This window comes from Meriones unguiculatus, chromosome 18 (genome assembly GCF_030254825.1).
Source record: "Meriones unguiculatus strain TT.TT164.6M chromosome 18, Bangor_MerUng_6.1, whole genome shotgun sequence".
Taxonomy (NCBI): Eukaryota; Metazoa; Chordata; class Mammalia; order Rodentia; family Muridae; genus Meriones; species Meriones unguiculatus.
The window spans coordinates 38,700,292-38,714,563 of record NC_083365.1 but is presented as its reverse complement, the minus strand read 5'-3'; the positions used below and the strand labels follow the sequence as shown (position 1 = coordinate 38,714,563).

Below are 14,272 nucleotides of genomic sequence, written 5' to 3'. Positions count from 1 at the left end.
CAGTCTGGAGTTTTCTACAGGGTACAATAAAAACAGAGTAAATGTCGTTCCTTGTAATGACAGTCACATAGTTTCTCTTCTCAATCCTCGCCTTGTCTTTTTGGCTCTCACTTAGGCTACACAGAGAATCTACTAAGAAGTTCATCCTCCCACCACCTCACCATTATTCATACCCACCCCAACCCCCTTCTCTGTGTCATCTCAGCATCTCAGCCACCAATGGACTAGAATTGAAACTGGGGATTGCTTTAGTTCACTTAGAAACAGGGAACCACGGACATGGCTGGGTATTTTTGTTGTTGTTGTTTGTTTTGTTTTGTTTTGTAACCATCCGCTATGCAATCAAACCTCATGCATCCTTGAAGAAGATTGACAGTATGATATTCCTTTAACCTGTAGAGCCAGGAAAAGGATCTGTCCTTCAGCCTCATCCCTCTCTTCATATCCCTAGAATTACCTCCATAACCCATGTGCCTGGCAACTCCTTTCCTCACCACCAGGGGGTCTGTGGCCTAGATCCTAGTTTTTGCTTTTGCTGCTTGTGTTGGTCACCCATTTCCAACAGCCTGCAGTTTTTCTGGGGGAATGTAGGCGTCTGCAAAGCAAACAGCATCTCTGCCAGTATCTTTGCTCAACTTGGCCCCTCCCAGGTTATAAATCTTCTTTCCTGTGCCTCTGGTCTTCAGTTAAAAAGGAAGACACAAAAGACTATACCCCAGATCATGTTGCCAGATCTGGCTGACAGAAGAAAAGATACTGCCCTCTGGTAGTTGGTTCTTCTGAGAATTTATGATGCTATGTGCAGTCAATATCTCAAAAGATTTTGGAGTCAAGTCATTAATTTTCCTCATGGAGTATTGTAATTGTTTGTCTCAACCCCCCTGGTGTTAGAATAGTTGGAGCTGTTACAGAAAGCTGTCTTGCTGGTTGTCAAAACCAGTTTCCCTGAAGTCATGTCTTTATTTTGTGGAATTCATAGTCTATCAGGCAGACACACGAGAAAGACCACAATCACTAATAGGAGTCCTTGGAGCTATTCATTTGGCAAAAACTGAATTCAGGTTCCCTCTTCCCCTTCCACAGGTGTCATCCTGGGGGCAGTCTGTGGCGGGCTGCTTCGCCTGGCATCTCCCATCCACCCTGATGTGGTCATGTTGATAGCCTTCCCAGGGGACATACTCATGAGGATGCTGAAGATGCTCATCCTCCCCCTCATCATCTCCAGTTTAATCACAGGTGAGAGCTCCTCCCTGGAGCCCATCCACAGGCCTGCACAGCCCTGCCCTGGCTTTTGGGCTCAAAGTAGGATTTCTGTTTGGCTGAGTCAGTATATGTGACTGTCTGTATCATTGCATTTCTGAGCCTTTTCTGTCTCTAAAACAGGAATCACTGATCCTAAGGGGGGGGAACCAACAACAACAAAAAAACATCTATTATTCACTCTGCCCTTCTTTCTGACAGTCAAAGATATAAAGAACAGCTATGTGTTAAAAGTGATGGTATCCATCTTGCTATTTCATTTTTAATGTTTTCAAAATTATGTTTTATCCAGAAGCTGATAGAGATAGTAAGTGAAAAGTACAGTGCCTTTATTATTTACTTGGTCATATAGAAAGATATGAATTGACAAGAGGTTAAATAACTAGACATGAAAGTTGAGGTTTTAATATAGAAAGATATCCTTAATGTGTTATAGCATGCATTCGTATTATAGTTTTTGCTTAATTAATTAATTAATTAATTAAAAGATAATATGCAGGATAATCTGATAGACCTGGCTTCCTTTGCCCAGAATCATACTTCGGGTTATAGAAAGAAGTAGGTCATACATGGGTCAGATCACTTCAGAGAAAATTCACAACAACTTCCTCCCCCGCATGACAAAGGGAAGATCCCCAGAAAGGGCTTCTGTCTCTGATCAGCTAAGGTAGGAACCGAAACCAGGAAGTGGGCACACTGGAGAAACAACTGGAGAAAAACCCACTGGAGGCTGAGGTCCGTATGACTTGACTCGGAGTTTTCCCTAGCCTCCCCCAATACGCATGCTGCCTGCCACTCGCAGCTGCTTCTTCCATGTGCCCTCTGATAGCCGCATGGGGTTAGACACGAGAAACCACCATGCGTCAACACAGAGCGATGGGAGGGCCATGCTGACTCTCCGTTTCTGTCCCTAGTAATGTGTTCTAAAGACATTTGAGCATGTTCTTGATGCCCCAGCGTTTGCTTCTCCTAAATAAGGACAGTAAATAGTAATACTCACACACAAGTGAAACACTGGCCTTAGCTAGGCCATCTCTTCAGAGAAGATAACCTAAGGTCGTGAAAATGGTAGAGACATTAGTTTGAAGTTAAAAATGGAGGACTCTTCAACGTTATGTTCACATATGTAATTGTGTTGGACAGGTGGGTTGAGGTCAGCCATCTGTAATCTATGAGCCACCAACTCTCCAAGTTTCTCAAGAATCTCAAAATTAATTAATACTCTTAGAAAATAGAAATGTAAAGTGTGGAGCTGATCCCATGTTTAGTAGGGGGAGTGTTATTTGACCACTAATGTATCTGAGTGGTAGGAAGCTGTGGGGTTACAGATATGTTGAGATAGGGCCATGAGTAGAAAAGAGCAAGCTGACCTTTCTGGATTTCTTTTAAACCCAGGGCTGTCAGGCCTGGACGCCAAAGCCAGTGGCCGCCTAGGCACAAGAGCCATGGTGTATTACATGTCCACAACCATCATTGCCGCTGTGCTGGGGGTCATTCTGGTGCTGGCCATCCACCCTGGCAATCCCAAACTCAAGAAGCAGCTGGGACCTGGAAAGAAGAACGATGAGGTGTCTAGCCTGGATGCCTTCCTGGATCTCATTAGAAATCTCTTCCCGGAGAACCTGGTGCAAGCCTGTTTCCAACAGGTAACCCAAAGTCACCTCTGTCCTGTCTTCCACCTAATCCTCGGTAATCAGAGACAGTCTCAACTCTGACCATCAGTCTTCCAAACACATATTGATCTCTGTAGGCTCAAGGGTTTCATGAGGTGCTCTGGGGAGGGACCCTAGAATTGGAACCCTAGGATTGAAGCCAGATGTCTTGATTTCCAGATACACTGTCGCCTGCACCCTTGATACGTTGTCACTCTGAGATTCACCTTTCCCTTTGTGTTCCTGTCTCTGAGTTGCACATGAGCAATCTTGTTCACAAGCCTCTGTTGCCCAGTGGTTCTCAACACTATCTCGAAGTTCTATGCAGTCCTTAAAGGAAAGGATGCTGGCTTAATCTATTCTACAAAATGAGAATCTGTAACCCACCCTTAAGATGAAACAGGAGACTGAATATGATTTTTTTTTTAATTGTGAAAACAGAATGCATCTATGAGCCTACCATTGGGGGGACAGAGACAGGGAGATCCCTAGGTTTCCAGACACTGTAGCTGAATCTGCAATCTGGATTCTCTGGAAGACGCTGTCTCAAAACAGAATGGAGGAAAAGATCAAGGCAGATGCTGATATCAATTGTTGGCCCCCAGATGCACTTGCACACACACACACACACACACACACACACACACACACACACACACATATAACTTTTAAAAGCAGATAATTCCGCTAAGTAAAACCACAGTCACTAGCCAAGGCCACACTCACTGCCCTATTTTCTGTCCACAGAGCTTAGGTTGGCACACACCACAGTCATGAAAAGACGAAACCAGAGCCCATGGGCCTCCTTCAGCTGTTCTCAGGGAACCACCGAAGAGTGTGGTTATGAAATAGGCAGCTTAGAAGGGAAAGTCTGGATTTCCAGCCCCAAAAAGGCAGTGCCAACTCTCGCTGAGCCCACGTCGTCACGCCAGGCTGGGATAGGTCTTTCTGATTTTTTAAATGTCGTTTTGTAAAGAAATGATAAATATTCAAAATGAGAGATCTACTCATCACCTTGATTTGATCATTATCACTGTCCACGTGTATGGAAGTATCTCATATATATGTATTCACGTATGGAAATAGTCTACCATACATCATAAATATGTGTAATTAACTCAATGAGGACTTGTATTAAACAACAGCATTCCAGACAGGAAGAGTAAAATGGACAGTGACTAGAATATGGAGACAGGAATCTTCCTGAGGTCCCCTGTTCATGTGCTTGCTAGCCTCACCAAGGAGGACAGCATTGCTTCCTTTGGAGTGGAAGATACAAGTGGTGTTTTGGAGCCATGGATCCTGGGAAATTAGCTAAGAGAAAACAGGCAGGGAGGCATGAGAGCTTCCAGAAAGGACAGATCTAGATCTGTTTCCTGTGCCTATCTACATCCACTCATAGACAAAATACCTTTATTTTAGTCTGGAAATCAAGACAGAAAAAAAAAGCTCCAAGCACTCAGAACTTTTGCTGTGCTCTTATTGGATGAAGCTTCTGTGGTGTTGGACATATTCACATTTGGGGATTTCCCTGGCTGATGAAGGTCTTTGCCCAGTGGATTTGCTAGGGGTTTGAAGACTACATCAGGTCCTGTTCCGTTGCTGCCACGATCCTACCTCTTCCTATGGCAACCTCGCTTTGTTTTCCCAACTAAGGCCAGGGTCAGGTTCTCTCTGAGTTGGGGCAGTATGAGGACTAGTAATATATAGTACTTTACGTCACAGTGAGAATGGGTAGAGAGTCTCAACCTGACTCCAAGGGCCTTGACGAGAGGATACCATTCTTACAGAGTAACAACGCATTGCCAGAGACAGAGAAGGGGTCACTGAGTTCCCTGTAGCCTGGAAGAGATGATTTTAGAATGGCCTGTCTTGGGGAAGGAGACTTGTTCATATTAGAGGCAGCCTTCCGTGGTCCTGGCTTGACAGGGTCCAGAGACAGACCGAAGACAGAACTCAGCTCAAGCAGTTACTAGTGGACCTCGGTCAAACTCAGATTATTATTCTAAGAAAGCTTGGGTCAGGGAAATGACTGATTTTCTACTGAAAAATAACCAGTGTGACAGGTATGGATAGAGACAAAGCTACAAGTGGCTGAGGGTGGGAGGCTGATAGGAAGAAAGACAAAGAAAGGTGAATTAGGGGACATTTGCAAGTTTTCAGATAAGTTGGTAAATTGGACTCAAGTACTATGACGGGGACTCAGATGGAGTAGTTCAATTCAGACTGTCTCTATGAGCTGAGACTTGGCCAGTGTGCCAGCATGCCAGTGTGCCAGTGTCCCTATCTCCTCGGCTTCAACTGAAACCCTGTGCTGCCTGAAAGCTAGATTCTGGAGTCGTATTCGATTCGTGTTGAATCTGGCTTCATTGTCTAGCTAGAAATCAGGTCTTGGGTTAATTATAGGACATAGTAGGTGTGAAGCCCGTTAGCTTTCAGCCTCCTACCAGATCCTGGCTGTCACCATTTACATAGGTCCATGATAGGCACTTCAGATTAGTCCAAGTTTTGGCTTCTTCACCACTCTGGGGATGAGTCGCCACCTTCGTTGCCCAGAGCCTGGCAGCTGCATCCAGAAGCTTCCCTTCTTGTCACTTCTGTGTTTTATCCTCATGCTTCTATTGCCCAGAGCTTGGGTCCTCCTCTGCTTGTGTAGCCAGTCTTGGGTCTCCTCTTACCCTGCTCGAGTGTGTATGGCCAGGCTAACATGAAAGGCGCCTGCCTCCTTCTACAGAAGGCTGCCCCGTCCTTCTCTCGCGCTCTTGTCATCTGAGTTCAGCATTGCCAACTGTCAGACCCAGCCACAGAAGGATCCAGTCAGCAGAACTTAGCATAGGGTGCAGATGACGGGAAAAATTTCAGTAGTGGTCAGGCCATTTGAGTTCAAGTGTCAGCTCTGCCAGGAACTATGACGTCTGAAAAGTCAGTTGACTTCTCCATGTATCCTCTTCTGTATCTATTCAAGGTTCAGCCATCTGTCACCTTTGATGTACCAGCACCGACATTCTAGGATTTTGAATGATTTCTATTTTAATGCCCTCGAAAGTGGTAAATTTTGAGGCTGGGTTGCGAATTTTTGCATGCAGGATGACTGACGCCTTTAAAATTAGGCCCACTTCCACAGATGTCAAGGAATAGCCTGAGAGATGCTTAGAGACTGTTAGGCAAGGGTTAGTTGTCCTCACAGCCTGAAAAAAGTAGACACTGCCCATCTTCCATATGAATCACATGATCCTGCAAGGGTGGCAGTTGGCAGCTGTCTCCTCTGATGTCCAGCTGGAGATTCCCAGCAGAATCTGGTTTAGGAAGGACCCAAGGCCTAGGACAGGCTTCTGATGACTCTGTCCAGAAGAAGGGACATCTGGCCGCATCTCACAAGTTGGGAAAGCAGCTAACCTGGACACATGACATCATCTCCCAAACATAGAGGTGTTACCAAAGTGGACACACATTCCCCAGCTTTAGCAACAGTACTGCTTAGGATACTTAGAGTAAAAACAGAGTTCATAAAAATTTTAATGATCTTGTCAGTAGGGCAGTTATACCCTACTTTGTACGCAATGAGATAACACTCTGCTAAGCATAGAGAAGTCCTGTCTTGGGGGTAAAAATGTCCAGTGTTTGTAGCCTTATTTTTTGGCATTTTGTAGTTGCAGTTAACATCCTGGGGGTGAGGTTTCCCTCACGAGATTGGCTCCAAATTTGCCCAGACTTACTATTCACCCAACCTCCTCAAGGCCTTCGGGTGGGCTCATCCAACCCTATTCCCATCACTGGGTTGTTGTTGACCTTTTAGACCAAACCTCACCTTTATTCTTTTCTCTCCTTGCTCCATTAGATTCAGACAGTGACAAAGAAAGTTCTGGTATCACCTCCGTCCGAAGAGGCCAATACAACCAAAGCGGTCATCTCCATGTTGAATGAGACCATAAATGAGGCCCCGGAAGAAACTAAGATCGTTATCAAGAAGGGCCTGGAGTTCAAGGATGGGATGAATGTCTTAGGTAGGCAAACTGGCTGTTGCTGTCCATCACCTCTGTCTTTCGGTGGGACAGTGGCCAGCAGTTCACAGCTGCCTTCTCAGACTGCCAAGCATTCTTCTCAGCAAACAAAAAAAAACTGTCCTCTAGGTGGCGCTGAAGGCTCTCTTTGGGGAACAATATAAGGGTCACTGAGACTGAGAGCTGAGCCATGAAGGAAGAGGGACAGGAGGATGGACCCAAGGGAGTCCCTCAAGGGACATGGCAGCCAGAGATCAGGGATGGGAAAAGAGGAAGGAGCTGATATTTGCCGGGCACATTCCTCTGTCTAGTGTTGTCAAGTCACCTTATCTAACTAACCATGTAATGAAATGGAATATCCTTGTCTTTTATTTATTAAGATGTCTCTATGCAGGAGCACCATACTGGTTGCCCCATCCTACCTTCTAGTCTATAACAAATGCAGTTACCAGTATTGGACAGTATTAAATTAGGGGAAAGGGGGGTTCTGTAGAGTATCATGTGACTTCCCTCCTCAAGCTTGGTGCCTTCCCCGAATTTGATCCAGAGGTTCTCTTCAGCTGCACAGATGTGGGTTTAGGGGCCACTCACTGGTTGTCTACCCCTGGGAAATTCCTTCCACTTCTCTGAGTCTTGGCAGTAAAGTTGAAAGTTGAAATGGGATTGGCATGGGTTTGGTAGACCAACCGCTATAAAAATGAAACGAGTTCAGCGCATGTTAAGCTCTCTAGCACATGCAGTGAGTTCTGTTCAGACATGCTCTGACCATTATTAAAAGTAGATGAAGAGCTGAGGAACTCAACCAGAAAACATCTCACAGAGTGTGGGGGGTGAGGTTTCCCTCATGAGATTGGCTCCAAATTTGCCCAGACTTACTGTTCACCCAACCTCCTCAGGGCCTTAGGGAGGATGCCCATCCAACCCATTCCCATCACTTGCCAGTTTAATGGTGTCAAGAAAACAGGTCATTTGCCTGTAAAATTGAAAAGAAATGGAGAAATATGAATTTGTAAGAAAGATCTTGCAAACAAGGTTTCTAAGGACCCCGGTGAGAACTGTTTAGGGATGGGTGAGCTTGGTGGTCCTGTCCTTCTGTCATCTAAGAGATCAGATACCCTTGTCTCCTTGAACTGTTATCAGATAAACTTGAATTTTAGATCAATATCAAACAATAGTAATGTAGCGAATGTATGACCCGAGTGAATGAGCTCTTCTAAAAAAAAAAATAAATTAAATTTAAATTAAAAATGTTCATATGTATCTGAAATTCAGAATGTGATTGGAAGCGCTGCTTGATTATTGTGTCCATGGTTCTCCGTAGACATCCACGCTATCAGGAGAGGGAGCAGAAGAGAGCAGGGCAGCCCTCTGACTGCAGGGCTGAAGCAGATCTTTCTTGGTTTGGCCTGGGAGAACACAGGTTGGAGTAAGCGAGAGTGAGGGAGGAGATAAGCTGAGTGGATTGCTAGGCAACAAGCGATCCACAAACACAGTTGGTAATCAGTGAGAAGCCAGAGGTGGGTGGAGGGAGGAGGAGGAAGTGTGGGAGTCCCTCTGAGAAAGGCTTTGCAGATAACCCAGCAGCCTCTTTCTCCATCGAAGAGCTATTTACAATCATTTCAGGGTCTTCTCCACTCACTCCCCAGGGCCCCTTCTAGTGGGTTAGAACTTTAGATCTCACCCTCCTCAACAAAGCAAGCCTCTTCTTCAGAGGGCTAAAGATATAACAGGCTGACATTTTGGAGTGAATTGTTCAAAGTATCCTAGTCTTTTCCAGAGTCTTGATGGGTTCTAGAAAGTCACATGACCTTTGGCTGTACAGGGAGTTTCAAAATATTGACAACTCGCTCAACCCCAACGACCAAATCTAAGAGGGCTTTGTTCAAATGAAACACCCCTGTTCCAGTGAGCAATTTCAATTAGGCAATGTTTACCCAGGGAAATGGCAGGCAGAATCCTGCGTTCCATCCAAGTACACAGCAAGGCACTGTGAAGCCAAGGGAAGTTAGATTGTTGAGAAACTTCCCATGTGCCAATCACAGCTGAAATAAGATTCTTTCCATGGCCTAGGAAGCAAAGAGTTGGTGGCTTCGTTTTTGTTTTGTTTTTCTGCATTTCTGCTCTTCAATCTTTGGAAAGTCCCAAGACTGAGCATTGCAATACAGAAGGTACAGCCCTAGCTCGGCCTTACAGTTCTTTAAGGACACAGGTTTCTCCTAAGAAACCTGGAGAGCTACAGCACACCTATGATTCCAGCAATCAGAAAGCTGAGACAGGAGGATTATTAGTCAAAGACCAACTTGAGCTACAAATCAAGACTGGTCTCAAAAACCAGCCAAACAGATGACCCCCCAAACCAATTCTTGATCTCCACCTTAATTCCAATTGCTTAAATCAATTTCAACTACTCCTTTAGAAAAACAGAATTTTTGAACTCATAGAAACTCCGGTGTCTGCTCTCTCTGAGAGGAGTCTCCATTCTAATTCTTTGGGACCTTATGACCTTGTACATTATCAAATAGCATTAACTGAGTAATACTCAGGCTTCTCAGCTTGAGTACTCACAGATTCCTTGTTATCACACCCAGCAAACTGCTCTCCATGGTCTGAGAGAAGGGTGGAGGAAGAGCTGGGACCTGATTTCCCCTGATTTTCCATATTCTAGTTCATTCTGTACCATCTTCCTTGGTCTAATAACTCATTTGTGATATCACTTATTGAGCCCTCTGGTGAAGAGCTAAAGAGGGGAGATGTTAAATTCTGGATATAAGCAGTCTGAGTACAAGGGCTGTAAAGAGAGACAGGATCCCCACCAAGTGTGGTTACTAGTTTGATACTAGTAGAGAAGAGAGTGGCTTTGGGGGATGAGAACAAAAGGGTAGATAAAGTCAAAGGTTCAGAGAGAAGGAACGTATGTCTAAGAGAATTACATTATAATGCTGTAGTTTACCTGATAAATGCCCACACTCAGGCATAACTATTTAGACCAAGGAAAGACTGGAAATCAGGCTTGCTAAACGGAGGCAGAGTAGGGTGTGGAAGAGGATGGAAAGAGAGGGATTAGAAGATGGCCAGTACACCAGGGTCAGAGAACGGGCCAAATGGACAAGCAATGCTCTGTAGTCAGGAGAATAACTGTGACTCCAGGTATGTAGTCAGAGTTAGGTGACCAAGACTAGGGGTGGTGAAAGGATCCTGGAGTGTACAGTGAATAATTGGAAATCTAGGCAGTCCCCAAGTAGTACTGAGACTGTTGTTAGCCACATAATGTGCCCCAGTCTCTGAGTGTGTTAAGCTGAGGTGTTGAGGGTAGGAGTGGTTGGGAGTGAATCTTCTGGAACGAGAAACCAGGCTTAGTCTTTGAGGATCTAAGGTACAACGGCAGATCACAAGGTCCTTAGACACAGGTGATAAAGAAGAAGACTTAGGGTTGAGTGTTAGAGTTGCTTCAGCATGTATTGAAAGGCTGCCACCAAGAGGGTAGGGAGTGAGCTCCTTAAATCCTTCCTGCCTTGGGTTAGGATTGACCCTGGAGGCTGATGTAGGTTGAACTAGGATGTCAAGAAAAGAGAGAAGACAGACGAGAGGATAGGTATTGACAAAACCTAACAGTGAACTCTACATTCTGTCTTTATTATCATCCTGAAAAGATTAATAAATGAGAGCATAACAAGTTGAATTTTAAAGGTTAGTTAATTGGAGCTTCCTAGCTAGTTTGAATTTCTTGTTTTCCGTGTCATCATTTTTCTTCCTTCCACCTTTGCTGTGCAGCTGGAGGGAATCCCCCGGGGTGAAGTGTACCTCAGAACAACACCAAAACGGCCTGGACATTCCTTCATCCGGGGCCTTCTAGACTAGTTAGTTTCTGCTGTTCTAGTAGTGCCTCCGAAGTCTGCTGAACAGTCGCCAAGTCCTGCCAGGCTCCTTTCTGTTAATCTGTGTGATAGTGGGAGCTGTTCTCACACACTTTGCTAAGTGAGAAGAAATAGAAGACAGCACCTTTCATTTTGGAATGAAAATGAATTCGTTCTCTTCAAGGATCTCACACCTGCACTGGTTAGAGTTCAGCCTGCTCGAGGGAAAAAATGTCAAGAAAAGCAATAATTATAAGATGCGTGAAGGGGGGGGCGAGGGGGACTTTCAGTGTGAAATGTAATGCGTTTTTTTTCCTTCTAATTCCTAATTTATCCAAGGGTGACTGGTAGGCAGAATTAGCCCTGTACATCAGTCATGCTAAAGTGTGAGGGAAAAGAAGTGCATGCTTTTTCATTTGTCCTTCTGAGTAATGTTGTTGCCCACAGGTCTGATCGGGTTCTTTATTGCTTTCGGCATCGCCATGGGGAAGATGGGGGAGCAGGCCAAGCTGATGGTGGAGTTCTTCAACATTCTGAATGAGATCGTAATGAAGTTAGTGATCATGATCATGTGGTAAGTTTCCTTACTCTGACCTCATTGTCATGGTGCCAGGCGAAGCCTTGTGGTGGAGACCTCCCAGAATGAAAAGAGTGGGTGCAGACCAGAAAGATGTGGAGAAAGGGGTGGAAATTCTCCTCCCTTCCCTTTTGCTTCCTCTTCCTAGTCACTGAGCCAAATCTAATTCTGTGTGTCTTTCGGCTTCAGAATGGGTTTCATTGTTTCACACATCCACCCCAGGCCAAGCTGCTGTAACATATACTAAGTGACTTGTATACCCATAGATTTCCCCAAGTTCAGGAGGCTGGAAGTCTAAAATCAAGATATCTGTATAATCAACTTCTAGCACATTCATCTGATTTGTAAAAGAAACAATGCAGGGGGAAAAGAGGCACAAAGCATCCTGGGTCTCTTTTCTAGAGCATTTAGTCTTTTTCCACTGCTGTAACAACATACTGCAGGCTAGGTACAATTATGAACAAAGGAATTATTATTATTTCTTAATCACAGGTTGGGAGGCTGGAATGTCATCAGCAGATTTGTTATCTGGTGAGCACCTGATGATTCTTCCTCTGTGCCCTCCCATGGTGGAAGGAACAAACAGGCTTCACCAAGGCTCTTCTGTAAAAACGCTGATCACACTGAGGAGGGCTCACCTCCAAGTGGCTCTTCTCCCACACTACTGTACTGAGGTCGTGACTCAACACACAGGAATTTGGGGGCGGGACAAAACCATTTAACTTTAGCAGACACCAGTATCATTCACCAGGATGTTACCTAATCACCTCTACAGGCCCTACTTCTACACAGCCAGTATTAGGGTTTAAACGTTTAAATTAAAGGTGGGGCATATATTCAGTTCATCAAATGGCTAAGAAAATAAAGTAAAACGAAGAAAAAGAAAAATCAGTAGCAGCATTTCGTAACACAAAAATTAAATGAAATTCACATCCTCTCCACAGGTCCAAATGTGGTGACGTGTTTGCAGTTGATTCTCATTAAAGCTTTAGGAATGAGAGGCTTTGAGGTTTCAGCTAAATATGATAACCAAAATATTACTCTTGGCATGGTTGCCTCATCACCTCATTGAACTTGTAAAATAAAAAGGGATGAAAGGGATGTTGGTACAATACTATGCTCTCTTCTGTTACAGTGCTGGATTTTCATTTCCTCAGCAACGCTAATGTTGAATGTTTATTTTGTGAAGAGTTAAGCTAACATTGGAATGCCGTATCCTTTGGGTCCATCCTAGTCTTCTGTGGGCCTCGTAGGCAATGACACATAAAGTAGCGTCAGCCTCTGGCTTGAACGGTACTTTGTGTCCATGTTGCCTAAAGTGTCCAGTGGTCCGCACATCCCCGTGGTAAAGATGCAGTTCTTACTGGTGGGACTGACGCAGGTGGCATGAGTGACATGCCTTCCCCCCTTCCCTCACACGCCTGCCCTTTATACAGTGTCCTTGAAGGAAGCTAGGTTCTTCAGGGAAAGCTGAGGAGGCGTTGAAATGGAGGGTGTGGATTAGGAAGTTGAAACCCTTTCCCCTAAAGGTTTAGCACCTTGTGCCCTGACAGAGAGAGGCAGGGGGGGTCTCTGTGAGTCATGCCTGCAGAAGGATTCCTCACAAGTTTCTGTTACCGCATTCAGGAAGGAAGATGGGGCTTTTATGGCAAGAGCTCCATTCCTATCATTCTTTAGGCGCCTCATCAGCACACCGTTTGATAATTAGAAGCCTGTGGAAAGCTCCTGGGTAAAATGGCTAAGCACTGCCCCTCCAGGCTGAGACCATCGTAATCTTTATGTAGTGGTAAGGATAGTAAAAAATAGCAAAATCTAGCATGGTGAGGTTAAGACAATCTGTCTGCTCGGTGTCATTTAGAAACTGTTTTGAGATAAGCTCTCATGTAGCCCATGTTAGCTCAAAGTTGCTGTGTAGCCAAGGATGACCTTGACTTGATTCTCCCCCTGAGCACTGGTGTGCACCTCCATGTCTGGATTAAAAATTACAATCATTAAAATGTAAATTGGAATGATTTTATTTTGCAGTGTGTTCGACTTCAGTTATTATTTTATTAAACTAATTCATTTATTAAAGAAATTATTATCATTAAGTCATAACAAAGACATGCTAAATTTTTTCAATATGCTTAGAATGAATCTGGTAACTTTCCATGTTCACATTTCTTCATTACAATAATCCCCGACAAAATAGATGTTTTCAGTAGCCATTTTCCAGATAATAGCACTAAGCACAGAGGTTAAATTTCCCAGTGCTGCAGAGAGATATTTTTGTCCAGCAGTCCCTAACTGGGTTTCTTTCTGAGTTTGAAGTAAATGAAATCTGGGAACAAGTGACCTTAAGCAAGTTAGACACATTTAAATCTTAATATTCTGATTAGTAAAACAAAATAATTATAAAATCCATGTCATGAGGTTGCTGTGAGAAAGAGGTGAAATGGCGACCCCAGTCATTGGAACTGTCCAATGGGCCAGTTGTTAGTCTGTTGCCACCATTGTCACCATCAGTCCAATCCATATCATCTCTGTGTGTATTAATTCCTTAAGAAGTCTGAAAACCCCATAGTTTTGTTTAAGTTTCATATTCTTGGTTTTTTAAAATTCTTTAAAACTTTTTGAAACTCTGAAAAACTTGAATAGGAAGCAAAACTTCCCATAGTCTTCCTCCATTACAAAAAGAAGTCTCTGTCCTCCATTTCTACTGCTTGACTACCGCCCCTCCACCATCCGTACCACCGAAGGAAAGAACATTCAATGCTACTTGCTAAAGCAAGGAAAGAAGGCTTTGTACAGGGCTGCCTCAAAGAGTATAGGGAGCATAGCAATGTGTTTTTATAGTAACGGAGAGGGGCTAGGCTCAGATCCAAACATACTGGGAAGGTGGGATTTATAGCCAACAGAATGTGGGCACGTCAAGTGTCAGAGGGATTC

At 44.3% G+C, this 14,272-nt stretch overlaps 1 protein-coding gene across 3 annotated transcripts in view; it reads left to right on the top strand.

Moving 5' to 3' along the window:
* Window positions 1–14,272, top strand: part of Slc1a2 (solute carrier family 1 member 2) — a 140,533-nt gene that overhangs the window by 85,163 nt on the left and 41,098 nt on the right. For all 3 annotated transcript variants that reach the window (XM_021629276.2, XM_060371425.1, XM_060371424.1), the window contains exons 3-6: window positions 1,084–1,236; window positions 2,656–2,906; window positions 6,751–6,916; window positions 11,215–11,341. In XM_021629276.2, the coding sequence (XP_021484951.1) occupies window positions 1,084–1,236; window positions 2,656–2,906; window positions 6,751–6,916; window positions 11,215–11,341 (697 nt within the window). The remainder of the gene's footprint in view (window positions 1–1,083; window positions 1,237–2,655; window positions 2,907–6,750; window positions 6,917–11,214; window positions 11,342–14,272) is intronic.